The sequence below is a fragment of the Vidua macroura genome, chromosome 2 (genome assembly GCF_024509145.1).
Source record: "Vidua macroura isolate BioBank_ID:100142 chromosome 2, ASM2450914v1, whole genome shotgun sequence".
In the NCBI taxonomy this organism is placed as follows: Eukaryota; Metazoa; Chordata; class Aves; order Passeriformes; family Viduidae; genus Vidua; species Vidua macroura.
The window spans coordinates 266,584-285,872 of NC_071572.1; the positions used below are offsets into that span (position 1 = coordinate 266,584).

At 69.4% G+C, this 19,289-nt stretch overlaps 3 protein-coding genes across 9 annotated transcripts; 1 reads left to right on the top strand and 2 right to left on the bottom strand.

The window, feature by feature from the left end:
- Nucleotides 1–138: 138 nt before the first annotated feature.
- Nucleotides 139–3,703, bottom strand: CCKBR (cholecystokinin B receptor). Its single transcript, XM_054004060.1, has 5 exons — nucleotides 3,447–3,703; nucleotides 2,152–2,403; nucleotides 1,666–1,921; nucleotides 1,468–1,595; nucleotides 139–1,149 (listed from the first exon to the last, which is right to left on the bottom strand). Exons 1-5 carry the CDS (start codon nucleotides 3,595–3,597, stop codon nucleotides 632–634), a joined length of 1,305 nt encoding a protein of 434 aa, XP_053860035.1. The 5' UTR covers nucleotides 3,598–3,703; the 3' UTR covers nucleotides 139–631.
- Nucleotides 3,704–4,192: 489 nt separating this feature from the next.
- On the bottom strand, nucleotides 4,193–8,206 carry CNGA4 (cyclic nucleotide gated channel subunit alpha 4). The gene is made up of 5 exons (XM_054004008.1): nucleotides 8,103–8,206; nucleotides 7,811–7,924; nucleotides 7,622–7,728; nucleotides 5,291–6,283; nucleotides 4,193–5,205 (listed from the first exon to the last, which is right to left on the bottom strand). The coding sequence occupies exons 1-5, from the start codon at nucleotides 8,144–8,146 to the stop codon at nucleotides 4,202–4,204; spliced, it is 2,262 nt and encodes a 753-aa protein (XP_053859983.1). The 5' UTR covers nucleotides 8,147–8,206; the 3' UTR covers nucleotides 4,193–4,201.
- Nucleotides 8,207–8,344: 138 nt separating this feature from the next.
- Nucleotides 8,345–18,432, top strand: FHIP1B (FHF complex subunit HOOK interacting protein 1B). 7 transcript variants are annotated; one of them, XM_054003847.1, is made up of 14 exons: nucleotides 8,413–8,484; nucleotides 10,206–10,247; nucleotides 11,758–12,019; nucleotides 12,097–12,345; nucleotides 12,733–13,119; nucleotides 13,752–13,910; nucleotides 13,991–14,077; nucleotides 14,213–14,380; nucleotides 14,557–14,636; nucleotides 14,835–15,007; nucleotides 15,676–16,629; nucleotides 16,699–16,877; nucleotides 17,115–17,277; nucleotides 17,828–18,432. In XM_054003847.1, exons 3-14 carry the CDS (start codon nucleotides 11,882–11,884, stop codon nucleotides 18,097–18,099), a joined length of 3,009 nt encoding a protein of 1,002 aa, XP_053859822.1. In that variant the 5' UTR covers nucleotides 8,413–8,484; nucleotides 10,206–10,247; nucleotides 11,758–11,881; the 3' UTR covers nucleotides 18,100–18,432. The 7 variants fall into 7 exon arrangements, with proteins under 7 accessions (XP_053859837.1, XP_053859850.1, XP_053859822.1 ...); XM_054003832.1 differs by lacking the exon at nucleotides 8,413–8,484 and adding an exon at nucleotides 8,503–8,591; XM_054003869.1 differs by lacking the exon at nucleotides 8,413–8,484 and adding an exon at nucleotides 8,503–8,591 and having other exon boundaries at nucleotides 13,800–13,910.
- Nucleotides 18,433–19,289: the final 857 nt, after the last annotated feature.

The following is a 19,289-nucleotide window of genomic DNA, read 5'->3' on the forward strand; positions in this document are numbered from 1 at the left end:
GGCTCGGCGGTTCCCGCAGAGGAGGGTCCCAGCCCGCAGCCCCCCGAGCCCCGCGCGGTGCCGCCGCCACGTCCCGCCCGGAGCTGCCCCGCGGAGCCTCCGTGCCGGCGGGGCAGGAGCGCTGGGAGCAGCGGCGTGGGTGGGCACGGGGTCAGTTTATTGTGACCGTAGCCGGGGAGCAGCGCGGGGAGACCCCGGGCTGAGCTGGGCTGGGGGTTCCTCGACCTCCCTCAGCCTCCGACCTGCCCGGCCCCGAGGGTCCTCCAGCGCGCCCCTCGCCCCCACCCAGCCGGGGCTCGGGGCCACTGGGATCGAGCGGGGAGTGGGTGGGCAAGGGTGTCCCGGGAGGGCGGGCGGCTGGGGGGGCACCGGAGGGGGGCACGGGGATGCTGGCAGGGCAGGGGTTCATGCTCGGGGGCGTTCTGCTGGGGGTGTCCAGCTCGGGGGCGGCCAGGCACTGCTGTCAGGGCGCCTAAGGGGGGCTAGCTCAGGGGACCCAGGCTGCTGAGGATGCTGTAGCTGAACTTGGACAGAAAGGTGTTGGCCTTGGGGGCTGGGGGGGGTCCAGCTGGCGTGGGCCCCAGGCACTGGTGTTGGAGGGCTCAGGGGGCTCCAGCTCGGGGGTGCCGGCTCAGGGGGGTCCCAGGCTGCTGACGGTGGTGTAGCTGAACTTGGAGAGCGAGGCGCTGGCCATGGGGGGCTCGTCCTCGGGCGGGCGGCGGGGGCAGGCGCGGCGGCACCCCCAGCCTGCGCAGGTGGCCCCGAAGGCCTTGCGGAAGCGGCGGTTCATGAAGCAGTAGATGAGGGGGTTGGCGCAGGCGGAGGTGTAGGACAGCAGGTGGATGAAGGCGATGGGGGTGCCCGAGAGCGCCCGCTGGGCTGCCCGCGGGGCAAAGGCACGCCAGGTGTTGGCGGCGAAGATGGGCAGCCAGCAGAGGAAGAACATGGCCACGATGACCACCAGCATGCGGATCACGCGCCGCTTGGCCGCCAGCTGGGCCCCCGAGCTGTTGATGCGGGCCCGGTCGTGCTGCGCGGCCGCCCCCAGCGCCCGCAGCTCCAGCGCTGCGCCCGGACGCGACAGCTGCAGGTAGCACCCGTCACCCTCATCGCACGTGGGCGCCGAGTCCCCCCCGATGCCACGCTGGCCTGCGGAGTGAGGAGGCATGGTCACGGCCACGGCACTGCAGGGACACGCTGCATCCCAGCACCGCGGGAGCATCCTCCAGGAGAATGGGATGGGGTGCAGGGGACATGGAAATGGCAATGGCACCGTGGGGACCTGCTGCATCCCACGGCTACAAGGAGGTCCCCGGGAAAGGGGGGTGTCCCTGAGGAGCACACTGCTGTGGGGAGCAGGGGTGAGGGCTCAGCCCTGCCTCTCCTGCTAGGGTGGGCACTCTGCCCACACAGGAGTCACGCCGAGCAGGAGTCGCCCCCAGCGTCACCCCCGCCCCTTCCCCTCACCTGCCACCTCCCTCTTGACGTCCAGCTCGAAGTGGATGCCGCGGTAGAGCTCGCGGGAGATGAGCCCGTACGCCACCGTCATCACCACGCCCGGGATGAAGAAGAGCACGAGGAGCAGCAGGACGTACCTGGGACAGGTGGCCCCCGTCACCTGGCGTCCCCTCACGCCCGCGTCCCCCCTCCCTCCCCGGGACTCACCAGACCTGCCGGACGCGCTCGCTGGGCCAGTGGTGCGTGCACTGCGCGGGGGGCGGGCGCGGGGCCGCGGGCCGCGTGGTGCTGTACACGGCGTAGGGCAGCATCAGCAGCGCCGCCAGCGCCCAGGTGCCCGCGATGACGCGGCACGCGTGGGACCGCGTCTGCCAGGCGCGCGACTGCAGCGGGTTGCAGATGGCACTGTAGCGCTCGATGGCGATGGCCACCAGGCTGAAGGTGGACACGGCCACCGAGACCCCTGCGGGTGGCGGGGGGCGTCAGTGGGCATGGCGTGACACTGCGGTCCCCGCCTCCTCCTGAGGCCCCCCCGCTGTATTCCATGCACCCATGAGGCGGGGATAACCCTCCGCGTACCCACGGGGGAGGGACGAGCCCCTCCCTGCGCCCCCAGGTACCGACAAGGCCGGGATGAGGCCCCCCCACCCCACCCACGAGGGAGGGACAAGCCCCCGCCGTGCCCCACCCTACCCATGAGGTAGGCGACGAGCTTGCAGACGACGTCGCCGAAGATGAAGGCGCCCATGAGGCCGGGCAGCAGGGTGAAGGGCATGCAGCACAGCGCCAGGAGCAGGTCACTCAGGGCCAGGGACAGCAGGAAGCAGTTGGTGACGGTGCGCAGCCGCCGGTTCAGCGCCAGCACGGCCACCACCAGCGCGTTGCCCCCGACGCTCAGCACGAAGATCAGCACGTACAGCACCACGCGCACCGCCACGTCCAGCTCTGCGGGCAGCGGGGCACGGCGCTGCACTGGCACCCCGCGGGCACCCCAGAGGCGCTCCGGGTTCACCCCAGAGGCACTGCGGGTTCACCCCAGAGGCGCTCCGGGTTCACCCCAGAGGCACCCCGGTGCACCCCAGAGGAGCCCAGGTGGCACCCCAGAGGCGCTCTGAAAGCACTCCCGAGGCCACCACAGAGACTCTCCCACGGCACCCCAAGGGTAGCTCGGTGGCCCCCCAGACACGCTCTGAAGGCACCCCACAGGTGCCCCAGCACAGGCCCGGGCACTGGGACACCGGGGATCCGACGTGACCGGCGCAAGCTCGCTGGAGACCCATCAGATGAGTGCATCGTTCCCCCCCCCGTGTGGCAGCCGCCGGGATTTGGGGTGAACCCCACGATCCTCGGCTCAATTCCTTGAGGCTGAGGGACCCTCATCCAGGTGGGTGCCCCCATCCTGCCCACCCTCCGCCTCGGTGCTGAGCTACGGCTCCCCCGCTGGCGCGGGGACCGGGGACGTCCTGCCCGGAGAGCGGAGTGACAAGTCGGAGCAGGGGCCCCAGGCGGGGGCTGGGATGAGGTTCGGGCTCTCGGTTCTGGTGGAGGGCGGGATGTGGGCGTCCCAGTCGAGGGTCCAGCTGGAGGTCCCGGCCCCGGCAGTGGGGCAGGGGTGCGGGGCGGGCGCTGTCTGTGTCCGTGGAGTCCCTGTCGGAGTCCCCTCCGCCCTCCTGCTGCCACCGGCACAGCCCGGCGTGTTCCCCCAGGCAGCGCCGAGATCCGCATCGGAATCCCTGGGCAGTGCCGGGGCCCCCGAGCCCGCGGCCGGGGCGCGGGGATCGGGGATGACGGGTGCGATGGGGGGCACGGCGGGGAACGGGAGCGGCAGCGGTAGGGGACCGGGAGAACCGGAGCGCAGGGCGGCGGGCACCGGGGTGGCACGGCGGGACGAAGCGGGGTGCCGGCGTGCCGGGGGGCACAGGGCCGGGCACGAAGCGGGGGTTCCTTCCCGGGTCCATCCCGCTCCTTCCCCCCGCCCCCGCTCTCACCTCTGGGCGCCGGGGGCCCGCGGAGGCCCCTGCGGAGGAGGTCGCAGACCGAGCCGTTGGTCCCGTTGCCGGTGCCGGGTCCGTTGCCGGTGCCGTTCCCGGAGCGGCAGAGCATCTCCTGCAGCGATTCGTTGAGGGGCCGGGGGTCCATGGCGGGGACCCCCCGCCTTCCCCCGCCCCTCCTCCGGCAGGAGGCACCGGGAAGGATCAGGCACCGGGAGGCTCCGGGAGGGACGAGGCTCCGATCCGCTCGGAGCCGCCGGTGGATAAGCGGGGGCGGCGCCCGGCGCGGGGCGGGCCGGGGGCGGGGGGCGGTGGCGGCGGCGGGGGGAGCCCGGGGGGTGCTGGGGGGCGCGGGGGAGGCGGGAACAGGGGGAGCCCGGGACGGTGGGGGACGGGCGGGGCCATGGAGAGTACCGGGAGCGCGTCTCGGGGAGTACCGGGCTGCAGCCGGAGTCCCGGGCGGGTCGGGCAGCTTCGGGGGGGCTCGCCGGGAGCGCTCGTGAGGCACCGGGCGACGGCGACGGCCGTCACCGCGATGTCTGTCACCGCGTCCCTGCGGCTGCCCCGGGACGGCCCGGCGGGGCTGGGGGTCCCGAGCTGTTCACGGCTCCGAAACTCCGTGACCCTGACCCGTCCCCATCCCGGCTCCTTCCTCGTCCCTGTCCCCGTCCCGCAGCAGCAGCTGTCGGTGTCACCCGACAACAGTGGTCGCTGCTGTGTCCCCCTCCAGGTCACCCCTCAGCACCGTGGAACTAGTCCCGCGGCACCCCCACCCCTCGTGGGACCCCGAGCCCCTGAGCCCCGGAGACATCATGCGCCCCCGTGGATCTCTGTGACCCAGAGGGACCCCATGCCCTGGGGAGAGCCCGTGCCCTGCGGGGACCATACACGCCGCTGGGACCTCGTGCCCCAGTCTGCCCCTGTGCCCTGAGGGGACCCTGTAACATGGGGGTACCAGGCTTGAGGGGAGCCTGTGCCCCGCTGGGGCCACGCATGCCACGAGGACCCCGTGCCCCAGTGTGACCCCGTGCCCTGAGGGGCCCCTGCACCGTGGGGGTATCGTGTGCTTTGGGAGGACCTTGCATGTTGCTGGGCCCCTGTGCTCTATGGGGACTGTGTGCCCTGTGGGGACTCGGTGCCTTGGAGGGGCCCTGCACCCCAGTGGGACCCTGCCCACCTGCAGAACCTGGTTCCTGGGCAGGACCCTCTGCCCTGGGGGCACCCTGCACCTTGGAGGGACCCTGCTCCCCGAGGGGACCGTGTGCCCTGAGGACAGCCTGTGCCTTGGTTGAAGCCTGCTCTCTGGGGGGGCCCTGTCCCCCGGTAGCACCCCGTGGGCTGGCAGGCCGCTGCGGTGAGGCCGTTCCTGCCGTTCCTGCCGCCCCGTCCGCCCGCCCTGCTCTGCCCCGCAGCTGCAGCCGTCCCTCGAGGCGCCGGACGCGCAGGGCCATGCGCAGGGCACCGGCCTCCAGCTGTGCCAGCAGCCGTGCTGCCCGCGTCTGGAGCCCCTCCAGGGCCACCTCCAGCCCCTGCAGCCGCTGCTCCGCCTTGGCCTCGGCCGCCAGTGCTGCCGCCTCAGCTCTGGTGTCGAGCTGGCCCATGCGCAGCAGCAGCTCCCGGCCCTTGGCCTCCATGGCAGCACGGGCACAGGGGAACTCGGCCAGCACCTCCGCCAGGTCCTCCTTGCCCAGGCAGAACAGGTCTGAGTACCCGATGCTCAGGATGTTGGCCGTGCGCCGGTTCCCGGCCATGTTGCCTGTGGGGCAGGGGGCCGTGAGCCCGAGGGGGCCACGAGCCCGAGGGGGCCACAGGGCAGCATCAGGGCGCAGTGCGGGGCTCACCCTTGATGTTGATGAGGCTGATCTCCCCGAAGTAGAGCCCCTCGCCCAGCACGGCCAGCTGCGTGACGCCGTCCTCGGCCACCACGGCCAGGCGGCCCTCGCGGATGAAGTACATCTCGCGGCCCACGTCCCCGCGCCGGCACACGAACTCGCCGGGGCAGAAGACCTGCGGCCGCAGGCGCAGCACCAGCTGCCGCAGCACGCCGTGCTCCCAGCTGCGGAACAGCCCCACGCGCCGCAGGGCCGCCAGGTGCACGCCGGCGGCCACCTCGGCCCGCAGGCCCTGCGGCAGGTGCTGCAGCACCTCCCACTCGGCCGGCAGCTTGCGCTGCGCCCGCAGGTGCTGGTGCCAGCGCGCCACGCGTCCCGCCAGCCGCCCGCCCACGCCCCACGCCCGCAGGTAGCGCCGCACCGGCCCCGCGTCGGGGTAGAAGGCGGTGGCGGCTGAGCTGAGGTTGACAATGACGGTGCTGATGCTGCCGGTGATGGTGGCGAAGCCCAGCACGGCCAGGAGGAAGCCGGCGGTGAGGAAGAGGAACTCCTCCTCGCGCTGCGGTGCCGGCGTGTCGCCCACTGTGGCCAGGACCAGCGTGGAGAAGTAGAAGCTGTGCAGGTAGCGGCGCAGCAGTCGGGTGAAGCTGGGGCAGACCCAGGGGTCGACGCCCAGCCCCAGGCGTGCCGACAGCGCGAAGTAGAGGCACCCATGCCAGTGGATGCCCAGCAGCAGGTACAGCATCAGCTTGGCCATGCGGAACACGTTGGGCCGTCCCGTGCGCGTCTCGCACCGGTCGAAGGCCTCCAAGAGTCGCGGCACCCGTAGGCAGCGGTTGGCACGTGCCGCTGGCACCCCCGGGACCCTCGGGACCCCGGGGAGCAGACAGAGCAGCTCGGTGGGCAGCACGGCCATCACATCCCAGGGGAAGGTCCAGGAGCCCAGATAGCGCCGCCGCGTCCGCCTGACGTCCCGCACCAGGATGCCGTCCTCCAGGAAACCTGAGTGGGCAGCCAGGGCAGCCACGGCACTACAGGGCACCCGGCCCTGGAGGGGCAGGGGCTGCTCACCTCCCCGTGCGGGCAGAGGGCTCGCAGCAGGGACCACGCCGGTGCCCAGCGTGGGGCACAGGACCCCTGGATGGGCACCCTGCGGGATGTCACTGGCGGCCCCTGCACTGCCATGGGGCTGAGGGGGCGAGCGGTGGGTGCCGGGACTCCAGACCACCCACCCAGACATCCTCTGGGTAGGGCTGGGTGGTGGCTGTACGGGGTGGGAGTGCACATGTGTGTATGCACCTGTACACACCTGCATGTGTGTGTGTGTGCATGTGCACACCTGTACACGTACGTGTGTGTGTGTGTATACATGCTTGCATATGTGTGTATGTGTTTGTACACACCTTCATGTATGTGCATGTACACACCTGCGCATGTGTGTGTGTATGTATACATCTGCATGTGTGTTTGTACACACGTGTACGTCTGTGTCTGTGTGTGTGTGTACCTGTGTGTGTCTGTGTACACACCTGTGTGTCTGTGTGTGTACACACCTGTGTGTCTGTGTGTACCTGTCTATGTGTGTGTACCCGTGTGTCTGTGTGTGTCTGTGTGTGTGTACACACCCGTGTGTCTGTGTGTACCTGTGTGTCTGCGTGTGTGTACACACCTGTATCTCTGTGTGTGTACACACCTGTGCATCTGTGTGTCTGTATGTACCTGTGTGTCTGTGTGTCTGTGTACACACCTGTGTGTCTGTTTGCACCTGTGTGTACCTGTGTGTCTGTGTGTGTGTACACACCTGTGCATCTCTGTGTCTGTATGTACCTGTGTGTCTGTGTGTCTGTGTACACACCTTGTCTCTGTCTCTGTGTGTGTGCACCTGTCTGTCTGTCTGTGTGCGTGTACACACCTGTGTGTCTCTGTGTGTGTGTGTCTGTGTCTCTGTGCACCTGTCTGTCTGTGTGTCTGTGTACACACCTGTGTGTCTGTGTGTCTGTGTCTGTGTGCACCTGTCTGTCTGTGTGTGTACACACCTGTGTGTCTGTGTCTGTGCGTACCTGTGTGTCTGTGTACACACCTGTGTCTCTGTGTGTGTGTCTGTGTCTCTGTGCACCTGTCTGTCTGTGTCTGTGTACACACCTGTGTGTCTGTGTGTGTGTGTGTCTGTGTGCACCTGTGTGTGTGTGTACACACCTGTGTGTCTCTGTGTGTGGGTATCTGTGTCTGTGTGCACCTGAGTGTCTGTCTGTGTGCGTGTACACACCTGTGTGTCTCTGTGTGCACCTGTCTGTCTGTCTGTGTATGTGTGCACCTGTCTGTCTGTGTGCGTGTACACACCTGTGTGGAGGCGCACGGCCATGTCCAGCAGGTACAGTGTGTCGCTGAGCCCGTCCAGGGCCTGCCACAGCCCCACGTGTGCCTCCTGCACCTCGGGGAAGCAGCACCTGGGTACGAGTGGCATCATGAGGCATCACTGGGATGGGGCCAGGACACCCCACACCCCCACCCAGCCCTCCTGCCTGGCACCTGAGGATGAGGACGACCCAGTTGTAAAGGATGGGCAGCACCATGAGGCTGATCCACCTGTAGTGCCAGTCCCCGGCGGGGTCCAGGCTCCAGTTCCGGGGGGTGGCAGTGCACCTGGGGGCGCAGGGGGACCCGGGGTCACTCCGTCCCCATGTGGGGTCCCTCTGCCCGCGCTCAGCCCCAGCTGCTGGTGGCCCTAAGGCTCAGCCAGCCCCCCCGGCAGCTGTGGGACTGAGGGGGTCCCTGCGGTGCCCCTACCCCCCCCCACCCGCAGCCGCCGTGCCCCGCTCACCCCGTGGAACGTCCGGCGCCGGTGCCAGCCCTGGCTGTGGCCATGGCTCCAGAGGGGCTGCCGGGCTGGAGCCGGCCCAGCGGCAGGACAGGAGGGAGCCGAGGGTCCCGGTGGGATCCTTCACGGCGGGGATCCTGTGCGTCCCGCTAGCCGGGGGTCCTGCGCACCTGAGCACCTGCCGGGTGCTGCCTGCCCCGGTGCCAGGCGCGGTGCCTCGAGGGGACGCAGCCGCGCGGCTCCTGCGGCACCGGCCGTGTCCTGGCAACGAGGCGTCCCCGGGGTACCCACCGGCCCCCGGGACGCCTGGGCTGAGACAGCCACCGTGCCACGTCCACCGGGCGCGCTGGGGCACGGAGCCGTGGCCAGGTGTGCCGGGGCTCAGGTGAGCCTCCAGGAACAGCGGCCGGTGCCAGGCCGTGCCCGCGCAGAGGCGGCGGCAGCTCCCAGCGCCTGGTACGGGGCTGCCTGGCACAGGGTGCTCGGTACAAGGTAATCTGGCACGAGGGTGCCCAGGGCCAGGGAGGGCCCGTTTCTGGGGTTCTGGGGGGTCCCGGTACCGGGGTGCCCGACTCTGAGGTGCTCAGTTCCGGTAGGCGCACTGTGCAGGGGTTGTCCGTTGCAGGGTTACCCGGTACTGGGGTGGCAGATACGAGGGTTCCCAGTACGGGGGCGGCTGGGCCAGCGGGCTGCCCGTGCTGGGGCTCTCGGTGCCGGGAGTGCCAGCCCCTGGGTACCCGGTTACGCTGCCCGGCTCAGAGGGTTTCCCGGTTTCTGGGCATGTCCCGCTCCGGGGCGCGCTCGTATAGGGTACCCGGTGCTGGGCTGTCCGGGTCCCGGGCTGTCCCGGTGCCGGGCTGTTCCGGTGCCGGGCTGTCCCGGGCTGTCCCGGGCTGTCCCGGGCTGTCCCGGTCCCGGGCTCTCCCGGGCTGTCCCGGTTCCGCCTGTCCCTGCTCCCGGGCTGTCCCGGTGCCGGGCTGTCCCAGTGCCGAGCTGTCCCGGTGCCTGGGCGCTCCAGTACCGGGCTGTCCCGGGCTGTCCCGGTGCCAGGCTGTCCCGGGCTGTCCCGGTCCCGGGCTGTCCCGGTTCCGCCTGTCCCTGCTCCCGGGCTGTCCCGGGCTGTCCCGGTCTGTCCCGGTTCCGCCTGTCCCTGCTCCCGGGCTGTCCCGGGCTGTCCCGGTCTGTCCCGGTTCCGCCTGTCCCTGCTCCCGGTCTGTCCCGGTCTGTCCCGGTTCCGCCTGTCCCTGCTCCCGGTCTGTCCCGGTCTGTCCCGGTTCCGCCTGTCCCTGCTCCCGGTCTGTCCCGGTCTGTCCCGGTTCCGCCTGTCCCTGCTCCCGGGCTGTCCCGGTCTGTCCCGGTTCCGCCTGTCCCTGCTCCCGGTCTGTCCCGGTCTGTCCCGGTTCCGCCTGTCCCTGCTCCCGGGCTGTCCCGGTCTGTCCCGGTTCCGCCTGTCCCTGCTCCCGGTCTGTCCCGGTCTGTCCCGGTTCCGCCTGTCCCTGCTCCCGGGCTGTCCCGGGCTGTCCCGGTCCCCACGCGCCCCGGCCCCGCCCGGCCCCGCCCCCCTCACAGCCTAGCCAATGAGCGCTCGGGCTTTCTCGGAGAGGCCACGCCCACCAAGAGGTGTGGGCGTGTCCCTGCGCCGCGGCGGGCGTGGCCCAGCCGGCGGCGGGCGTGGCCAGCGCGCGCGGTGCGTCGGGCGCGGCGGGAAGATGGCGTCGGGAGCGCGGGGCCCGTGGCGGGGGCGGGCGGTGAGCGGCGGCACCGGGGCGGACCGGGAGCGGCCGGGGGGCACCGGAACACCGGCAATGGGGGCCCCGCAAGCGGGGACAGCGGGAGCGGGGGCTGCGGGCAGCGGGGCGGGCCTCGGGGCAGGTCCAGCCGCCCTTCTGCCGCGGTGCCGGGGTGCCCGGGCCGCCGCCCGCCCTTGGCCGCGCGGGGCCGGAGGGACCGGCCCTGCCCGGGCGGTGTCCGGGGTGAGGGGGCCGCGGCGGGGGCGGGTCCGAGCGGGCCGCGGTGCCGTGGGGCGAGGGGCCCAGTCCCGCCGAGGCCCGCGGGGTCCCGGGGGCTTCCCGGCCCCGCGTCCGACGCCGCCTCTGCCCTGCCCAGGTGCGGCGCTGACGGGACGGGACCGCCGCGACCTTGACCCAGGTAGGCGGCCCGGCCCCGCGGCATCCTAGGTCCCAGTTATGCGTGACCCCGGAGCCTGAGGGCGTCCCGGACCCGGTGTCTCCGTGGCTCCGGGATTGAGGATGCCCAAGTGAGCAGCAGCCTCCGCGGGCTGGGGGATCGCGGCCCCGGCTGGGGGCAGCCCTGGGCTGTGACCGCCCCTCGCCTCACCCGGACCACCGGCGCCTACCGGCCACCGCCCTGCCGACCCCTCGGTGACCACACGGTGCTTCGGTTCCCGGGTGCATCGGAGGGGCCGGTGCTCATCACCCACGACCTCCTGGCACTGGGTGCCATCCTCTGCCCGTGGTGGCCGTGCCCCGGGGTCCCTGTCCTTGCCCTGATGGCACCTGGTGTCCCTGTGCCCTCGGTGTCCCTGCCTGCAGTGTCCCTTTCCCTGGTCTGGTGGCACCTGTTCCCCCCCCAGTGCTCGGCTACTTGCTGCCCAGGCGGAGGGCGCTCCCCCACCGCAGCCCGTCTGGGTGGCACTGGGGTGACACTGGGGTGACACTGGCGTGGTGCTACAGCCCCGTGCTTTGCCCCAGTGGCTGGGTCCTTTGGCATGTGACAGGCACAGCCAGCTTGGGGTGAGGGGGCACTGGTACCAGGACAGAAGTGGTGACAGCTGGTGTCCCTGTCCCACCAGCGTGGCTCTGGCCGTGTGTCACACGGGTCCCTGCCCTAGGTGTCCCGGTGTGCCGCACTGTGGCCTTTGGTTCCTGCTGCTGGGGCCGCAGTGCTGGGTGGCAGGGCTGGCACTGCCCCGGCATTCAGTGGCTCTAACTTTAGCAGCCACACGAGCTGGCTGTGGGTGGGATGGGCTGAGCCGGGTATAAATAGACAGGCCCTGCCCCTGCTGTGTCCCACTGCCCCAGCTTCAGCCACTTTCCCTTCCTGCCGCTGTGGTTTGGGGTGTCTTTAATGGCACTTCCACTTCCCCAAGCGCCATGCAAGGGCTGTGGCACTGGCTCTCAAAGCCGCTGCCCTCCCCACATGCTCGTGGGGGACTGGGGGGCCCCTGCGGTGTCTCTTTGTCCCCAGGCACAGCGGTGCTGCTGGCTCTGGGGCCTTAGTGCTCAGTCCCGTGCTGGTGCCTGCAGTGGCAGTGGTGGTGCTAGGGCACGGGGCCCTAAAAATATCCTGGCAGCGCCGTCGTGCTGCACCGGCCGTGGGTGCTGCTGAGCATGGGGGTGGGCAGCTGTCCCAGCTGTCCTGGTGTCCCTGTGGCTGCTGGGTACTCCCCACACCCATGCTGGGCTGGTTCCTGGTGTAAAGTCCAGTACGGGGTGTGAGCAGGGCTGGGATCCAGAGTCCTCCAGCCAGCACTGCTCCAGCATGCTTGCCCGGCCCAGTTCCCACTGCTCTGTCTCTCCTGCCTGCCTTTCCTCTTGATAGCAGTCTCTTCCTCCTGACTTTCTTCCTTCCTGGCTTCCCTCCTCCTTTCCCTTCTGCCTCCCTCCCTGGGGGTCTCTGACAGCCCCTCTCCCTGCAGCCCGCTGGCAGCAGCATGGAGAAAGGACCCTGGCATCCCGCCCGCTGCCCTGTGCCCCCACGGTGGTGCCAGGCCGCCCCCAGGCCGGCTGGGGTGCCCCGGTGCTGTCTGTGACCCCGTGCCGATGGAGAGGATGAGCTGGCTGAGCAAGCTGACCCCACGGGCGGGCGGGCAGCGAGCCCCCCGCAGCGCCAGCCTGCAGCCCCCCGTCACCGCTGACCCCGAGACCTGCCTCATGGTCTTCAAGAACCACTGGGCACAGGTGAGTGGGGCGGGGGGACAGCGAGCGTCCCCCGGCCCTGCAGCCCCCGGCCCCCACTGCCCGGCCCCCTCCCACAGGTGCTGCGGATCCTGGAGCGGCGCGGGAGCAAACCAGCCCCCGATGACCTCAGCGCCGTCCGCAACAACACCTACCAGATGCTGAACCTGCTGGCTGAGGACCGGCCCTGGGGGGACGGGGACAAGGACAGGTCACAGGGGGACGGGGACATGGCCTGCGGGCCCATCCTGGAGTTTGTGGCTGCTGAGAACCTGCTGGAGCGGCTCCTGTGCTGGCATCTGCAGGGCGACTTCACCGAGGAGAGGAAGGTCTGAGTGAGGGGAGCGGAGGGGGTCTCTGGGGGGTTTGTGGGGAGGCTGGGACAGGCTGGATCCAAAGGGTGAAGGTGCTGGGTTGAGGGTCAGTCAGGCCAAGGGTAGGGCACTGTCCCATGGCATGTTCAGGTTGAACTGGGGCTGAGGCTACCCGAGCCATCCTGAAAACTCTGTGACGCTGGAGGAAATTCCTCATGGAAGGAATTTCCTCCAGCCCTGTCACAGATGGCCCAGGGCAGTGCTGGAATCCCCAGCCCCGGGGGGATTTCACGGCCATGTGGATGTGGCACCTGGGGACGGTGGTTGAGTGGGCAGGGTTGTACTGGAGGAACAGCAGGACCGGGTGGTCCCTGTACCTTTCCGCCGTGTCCTCGTTGCCAGGTGGAGCAGCTGAAGCTGTACGAGATGCTGATCAGCCAGGCCCGGCAGCCCCTGCTGCGGCACAAGCCGGTGCTGACGCCGCTGCTGCGCCTGCTGAGCGTGTGCGCCGAGCCTGCCTCGGCCCCGCTGGAGAACAGCCTGGTGCTGCTGCTCAACCAGCTCTGCGTCTCCGTGGCACGCGAGCCGGCCATCCTGGAGCTCTTCTTCCACAGCCACACGGACCAGGGCCCCGCCAACCTCATCATCTTCTCGCTCCTCATCCCCTTCATCCACCACGAGGGCGCGCGGGGCCAGCAGGCACGGGACGCGCTGCTGCTCATCATGGCCATGTCGGCCAGCAACCGCGCCGTGGCCCAGTCCATCACCGACAACTCCTACTTCTGCCCGGTACGGATCCCCGTGGGGCGTCCCCCTCCTCGGGGCAGCCTTCCTGTCCGCTGTCCACTGGGACAGTGCTGGCACCCTGCACTGCTGGCACAGAGCTGGCCCAGCTGGGGCAAGAGCCGTGGACAGCCCTAGAGGGAGAAGTCCTGCCCTGGCTTGGGGATGGTGGAGGGCAGGGCTGGAGATTATGGGGGGCTTGGGAATGATGGAAGCTGGGTGATGGAGAGGTTGCAAATGATGGAGAGCTTTGGGATAGAGGGCTTGGAGGTGATGGGGAATGTGGGGATGATGGAAGGTCTGCGAGTGATGGGGGTCTTGGAGGTGACAGAGTAGTCTGGAAATGATGGAGAGCTTGGGGATGAGGGGCCTGGGAACAGGGTGCTTGGAGATGGTGAGGGGACTCGGTGATGACGGGAGGCTTGGAGATGGTGGAGGGCCCAGCGCTGGGCTGGGGATGAGGGGGCCGCTCCCTGGGGTCAGCGGTGGATGCAGGGCCCAGCCCAGCTGCCCTGCCTGCAACGCTGGAGCGGGGCAGGTTTGTGGGGGGCAGGTTCCTGGGCTCTGGGGAAGGCCAGCTGGGTCCAGCAGCTGGAGGTCCGAGGGGCTGCGGGGCAGCCGAGTACATGTGTTCCCAGGTGCTGGCCACGGGCCTGAGCGCCCTGTACTCCTCCCTGCCCCGCAAGATCGAGGTGCGAGGAGACGACTGGCACTTCCTGCGGCGGGAGGACTGGATCGGCGTCTCCTCCCTCGTCCTCTTCATGAACTCGCTTGAGTTCTGCAATGCTGTCATCCAGGTGGGGCTGAGGGGCTGCGAGGAGCTGTGACGGGCTCCCAGCCCCATAGGGGGCTGCCTGACCCCTCTGCGGCCCCTCAGGTCGCCCACCCACTGGTGCAGAAGCAGTTGGTGGATTACGTCCACAACGGGTTCCTTGTGCCCGTCATGGGGCCGGCGCTGCACAAGGTGAGGGACCCCTGGCAGCAGCTGTGGGATGGGGGTCTCTTGGGGGTCTCCTACCTGTACCACTGCCCGTGCGGGTGGGCAGGGCCCCGTGGTGCCCGTCCCTGTGGCTCCCAGCTGCACGTGCCCCTCCTGCAGACCTCGGTGGAGGAGATGATTGCGAGCACGGCGTACCTGGACCTGTTCCTGCGCAGCGTCAGCGAGACGGCGCTGCTGAAAACCTTCCTGCGCTTCGTGCTGCTGCACCGGCACGACAACACCACCATCCTGGACACGCTGGTGGGCCGCATCAACAGCAACTCCCGGGTGAGCCCCGGGGCCCCCACGGCCCCCCAACGTCCCCATCCTCATCTTTGTCCCGTCTCCGGTGTCCCCATCCTTGTCCCGTCCCATTCCCATCCCCTTCCCCTGTCCTGCCATGGGGTGGGTGGCACTGCCCCTGCCCGCTCCGCTGCCCCTCTGATGCCCTGCGCTGTCCCCAGCTGTGCATGGTGTCCCTGAGCCTCTTCCGGACCCTGCTCAGCCTCAACTGCGAGGATGTGATGCTGCAGCTGGTGCTCAGGTGAGGGGGGCCGGGGATCACCTGCTGCTGGCCCACTCTGGGGGCTCCTCTGGGATGGGCCTGGGGAGTTGCTCCCAGGTGGGCGTGTGGATGTGAAGCAGCCACATCATTTGCCCCCCTGTGAAGGGGCTGGGGTCCTGTGGAGGGTCCCTGTCCCCGTGTGTCCCCTGCAGCTGCCCTGTGCCACCCTGCCCGCAGGTACCTGCTGCCCTGCAGCCACGTGATGCTGAGCCAGAAGCGGGCGGTGCGGGACCTGGACATCTACGGGAAGACAGCGGCGAAGTTCCTGTCCCTCATCCCGCGCTGCTGCCGGCCCGAGAGCCCCCCGCCACCCCGCGACCGGGACGAGGAGCCCCCCTCCCGGGCCAGGGGTACGCCACTGCGGCCCCTCAGAGCCCCTCCACCTCCCAGCTTGCTGCTGAACCTCACCCCACCATCCCCATGGCCCCTTGGACCCTGTCCCAACACTGAGCCCTCTCCCTGGATCCCCGCAGCCCCTCAGACTCCTTTCCTACCCTGGCTTGGCACTGAGCTGTCCCACGCTATCCCTGTGGCCCCTTAGGCCCTGTCCCCCTCCTGGCTTGATGTGGAGCCTTCTCCTGGGGTCTCCATGGCCACTTGTAACCCACCCCTGCTCTAAACTGTTGATGAGTCCCAGCTGTGCCATCCCTATGGCCCCCTCATGCCTTGGCCCCATCCTGTCCCATTGCTGAGCTCTGCCTTGGTGTCCCCTTGGACCCTGTCCCAGCTCAGCGCTGAGCCCCTGGTGCCATTCCTGTGGCAACCTGAGCCCCATCCCCACCCCACCTGGCACAGTCCCCCGTGCCACATGATCCCCACGTACGTGAGCCCTGTCCTGGCACTGCGCTCCCCCGTGCCATCCCTGCAGCCGCTGGGACCCCGTTCCTCCGCCTGCTCAGTGCTGAGCCTCGTGCCACCATCCCCGTGGCACCTGGAATTCCCCCGGCCCCAGCTCGCTGCTGAGCCCGGTGCTGCCCCCCCGGTGCTGAGCCCGGTGCTGACCCCGTGTCCCCTGCAGGCCACGGCAGCCCCGGCGCAGACGCCCCCCCGGCTCCGAAGCCCTCCACGCCGTCCCGCCTCTCCTTCTTCATGCGCCAGGCCAGCGCGGCCCCCGCCGAGGCCGCTGCCCCCCGCTCCCCCGGGCCCCCCGCGGGCAGCCCCCCCCGGCCCGGCCCCCGGGACGAGGTGGCGGAGCTGGACAGGAATTACCTGGAATACCTGCGGGACGCGCGGCGCAGCATTGACCGCTGCGCCTGGGCCTGCCGCGTCTGGTCGGCGCCCTACGACGGCGAGGACCCCCGCGCCCCCGGCCCCACGCCCGACCCCGACAGCCCCCCGGGGCGGCCCCCGGGACCCCCCACCCCACGGACTAAGAAGCGGGGGCTGCCCGAGGAGGGGGCGCGGGAGGCGCCGGGGGGACCCCTCGGGGGCGACGAGCCCAGGGCCGGGGGGCCTGGCCCCGAGCCCCGGGATGGGGGGACGCTGGTGAACGGGGCGCACGGGGCGGCTGAGCCAGGGCGGCCGGAGGGGGATGTGGTGGTGAAGAAGGTCCGTCGGAGCCCCCAGGGCGAGGGGGAGGGCAAGGGGGGGGCTCCGAACGGGGCCCCTCAGGCGCAGCCCCCTGGCTGGGAGCCTCTGCCCTCGGTGGACTCGCTCTTGGAGGAGCTGCTGGCCCGCGTGCCCGCCGAGCCCCCTGGGGCCGGCGTCTCCATCGAGACCTTCACTGAGGAGCTGCGTGAAATTGAGGCCGAGATGCAGAACGGGGGCGTGGGGGGAGCCCCAGCCACCCCCACGGAAGCCCCTGAGCCGCCCTTGTCCCACGAGGAGGAGGAGGCCTTTGCCAGCTTCGCTGCGTTGCCCGAGGGGGACGCGGGCAGCGGGCGGGCGCCGCCACGGCCCCCAGACCCCCTGGCGCAGGTGGTGGCCAGCCCGCCGCGGGCGGTGGGGCCACCCCCCAGCCAGCCCTTCACAGGTGGGCACGGGGGGACAGGGAGGGTCCCGGCTCGCTGGGGGGCCCTGCCTGACCCCCCCGTGTCCCCAGGCCCCTTCGTGTCGGTGCTGTTTGGGAAGCTGGAGAACATGCCCCACAACTCTCTGTATGTCAACTTCCTGCTGACGGGGCTGGTGGCCCAGCTGGCCTGCTACCCCCAGCCTCTGCTCCGCTCCTTCCTGCTCAACACCAACATGGTCTTCCAGCCCAGTGTCAAGTCCCTGCTCCAGGTATGGCCCCTGGGGAACCCCTGCCCTCATGGAGTCACGGGAAGCCATTGGAAAGACCACTGAGTTCGCCCTGTGCTGCCCAGCGCACCCCTGCCCCATGTCCCAAGTGCCACAGGCACATGGCTGTAACCCCCTCTGGATCCCCCCTTTCCTGTTGGGGTACCCTGTGCTCAGGGGAATACCCCATCTGATGGGGACCCCTGTTCCTCTGGGGACCCCCGTGCTGTGGTCCTGCAGGTGCTGGGCTCGGTGAAGAACAAGATCGAGAGCTTTGCTGCCACTCAAGAGGATTTCCCAGCGCTGCTCTTCAAGGCCAAGAAGTACCTGATTGCTCGGGGGCGGCTGGACTGGGCTGAGGGGCCAGGGGCTGTCCCTGCTCTGCGGCGCACCGACACCCTGGGTGAGGACAGGGCCTTGCCCGGGGGGCTGGCGGTTCTGCAGGCAGCTGGGAGTGGCACATGGGGCTGGGGGCTGTGTGAAGGGCTGGGGGCTGCATGATGTGTTGAATAAGGAGCTGGGAGCTGCCCTGTGTGTTGCCTGGGGTCTGGGGGCTGGACAGTGTGTTGTGCAGGGGGTGGGGGCTGCCGGGGGGGCTGGGGGCTGCATGGGGGGCTGGGGGCTGTGCAGCAGGCTGCATTGTACAAGGGGCTGGATGTGTGTGGTGGGCTGGGGCTTGCTTTGGGAGTCTGGTGTCTGGGTGGGCTGTGGGGTCTATGCAGGGACTGGGGAGGGGGCCTGGGGGTTGTGTGTTGCGTGATAAGGAGGCTTGGAGATGGTGTGGGGGAGCTGAGGGCTGCACGGAGGCCTGGATGCCATCAGCCTGTGCTTGAGCTGTCCCTTGGGCCCGGGCTGGGGGCCAGGGGCTGGGCTGGGGGCTGGGGGCTGCACTGGGGGCCGGGTGCCCCCCGTCCCCCCGGCCCCGTGTCCCTGACGCTCCCCGCGTGCCGCAGCCCGCAGCCGGAAGCCGTCCCTGGGGGAGCTGCTGCTGCGCCACGCCAACAGCCCGACCCGCGCGCGGCACGCGGCGCAGCTGGCGCTGCAGGGGCTGCGGGACGGGGGGCTGCACCCCCTGGCCCCCCCGGCGCGGCACGGCGAGGCCCTGCGCGTGCGCAACGCCGTCTACTGCGCCGTCATCTTCAGCGAGTTCCTCAAGGAGCTGGCGGCCATCGCCCAGGCCCACGCCGTCACCTCCCCCTTCCTCACCGAGCCCCCCGAGGAGTGACCCCCGGGCCCCCTTTCTGACCCGGACTCGGACCTTTTTAATTTATTGGGGCGGAGCCGGGCCGAGGCCGGGCCGCACTTCGGACGCGAGCGGCCGCCCTTGCCCCGCGCCCCGGGGCAGCAGGGCAGGACCCTGGGGTCCCCGGGGCTGGCGGGGCGGGGGTCGCGGGGCGGGCTGGCTCTGCCCCCCTCGGCCCCCCGGGGGTTCCTGGTGCCCGCCCGGCCGCTCTCTATGCAACCCCCGGGGCGAGGGGCTGGGGGGGCTGTGCATGGGGAGGGGATGTGTGTCTGTGCTGTGTAGAACCCTTGGGAATAAAGGGCCTGATTGAGGGCAGCGCCTCCCCCGTCTGTGCAGCTCTCGGGGTGCGGGGCCGGCCAGGGCAGCCCTGCACGGCCGGGATTGCATCCTGCTGCTGCCTGACACACCCCGGCTCTGCTCCCCGCTCAGCTCTGGGGGGCTCCGGGGCTCTGTGGGTAGCCACGGGCCCTGGGGTGCAGCTGTGACTGTCGGGGACAGCAGGCGGCTCGTGGAGCAGGTGCCAGCTTTGGTCCCCCGGGTGTGGGGTGCTCTGGCCCCCAGGTGCCACCACAGTTCCCGTCCAGCACTGACCAGGGACGCCCCCAGGGACTCCCCTAGGACCCTGCTCATGGCCCTCACCTCTGCCAGATCCGGCCGTGTCTCACAAACGGGACAGACCCTGACTGGCTGCAGACTGAGGGTTTGTTATCTGTCTGTACCAAACAAGCAAAAAGCAAGAGACACAGGAACAGCCACATCCATGCAAACACAGATCAGAGACAGCATGGCAGCCCATGCAAAGCCTTTTTCTACATATTCTCTGAACCAACAGTGTAAAAGAAAAGGTGTAAAGTCATTTTACTCTAACCAATAAGAAAAGGACCCCAGTGGGTTTAACATTAACAAAAGGACTTCTATGAACCTCAAACACTACACAATAATTCATTCTTTAAGATAGAAACTTTTTCTATCTTTGCAAAGCATATATCTAGGACTTTTCACATCTTGAGCTATCAGTAAGTTCTTGTTCTTTCCTGTTCCTTATGATAAATATAAATGTATTCACTTGGTTCTTCCTAGCTTCCCATGAGAAGGTTTAGAAATTTCCCAGCCTTTCTCAGCTTTAGAAAGTGTCTTTTACCTTTTTATATTCCTACACTCACCCAGAGGTT

Excerpts from the sequence above, each read along its gene's own strand:
- CCKBR (XM_054004060.1), bottom strand. The coding sequence starts at position 3,597 with ATGGACCCCCGGCCCCTCAACGAATCGCTGCAGGAGATGCTCTGCCGC. Across the intron at positions 2,404-3,446 it reads CGGGCCCCCGGCGCCCAGAG|AGCTGGACGTGGCGGTGCGC; the intron begins GTGAGAGCGGGG and ends CGCTGCCCGCAG. Across the intron at positions 1,150-1,467 it reads CGTCAAGAGGGAGGTGGCAG|GCCAGCGTGGCATCGGGGGG; the intron begins GTGAGGGGAAGG and ends CTCACTCCGCAG.
- FHIP1B (XM_054003862.1), top strand. The coding sequence starts at position 11,882 with ATGGAGAGGATGAGCTGGCTGAGCAAGCTGACCCCACGGGCGGGCGGG. Across the intron at positions 14,637-14,834 it reads ATGCTGCAGCTGGTGCTCAG|GTACCTGCTGCCCTGCAGCC; the intron begins GTGAGGGGGGCC and ends CCCTGCCCGCAG. Across the intron at positions 16,630-16,698 it reads CCCCAGCCAGCCCTTCACAG|GCCCCTTCGTGTCGGTGCTG; the intron begins GTGGGCACGGGG and ends CCGTGTCCCCAG.
- CNGA4 (XM_054004008.1), bottom strand. The coding sequence starts at position 8,146 with ATGGCCACAGCCAGGGCTGGCACCGGCGCCGGACGTTCCACGGG. Across the intron at positions 7,925-8,102 it reads GGCGCCGGACGTTCCACGGG|GTGCACTGCCACCCCCCGGA; the intron begins GTGAGCGGGGCA and ends CTGCGCCCCCAG. Across the intron at positions 5,206-5,290 it reads CAGCCTCATCAACATCAAGG|GCAACATGGCCGGGAACCGG; the intron begins GTGAGCCCCGCA and ends CCTGCCCCACAG.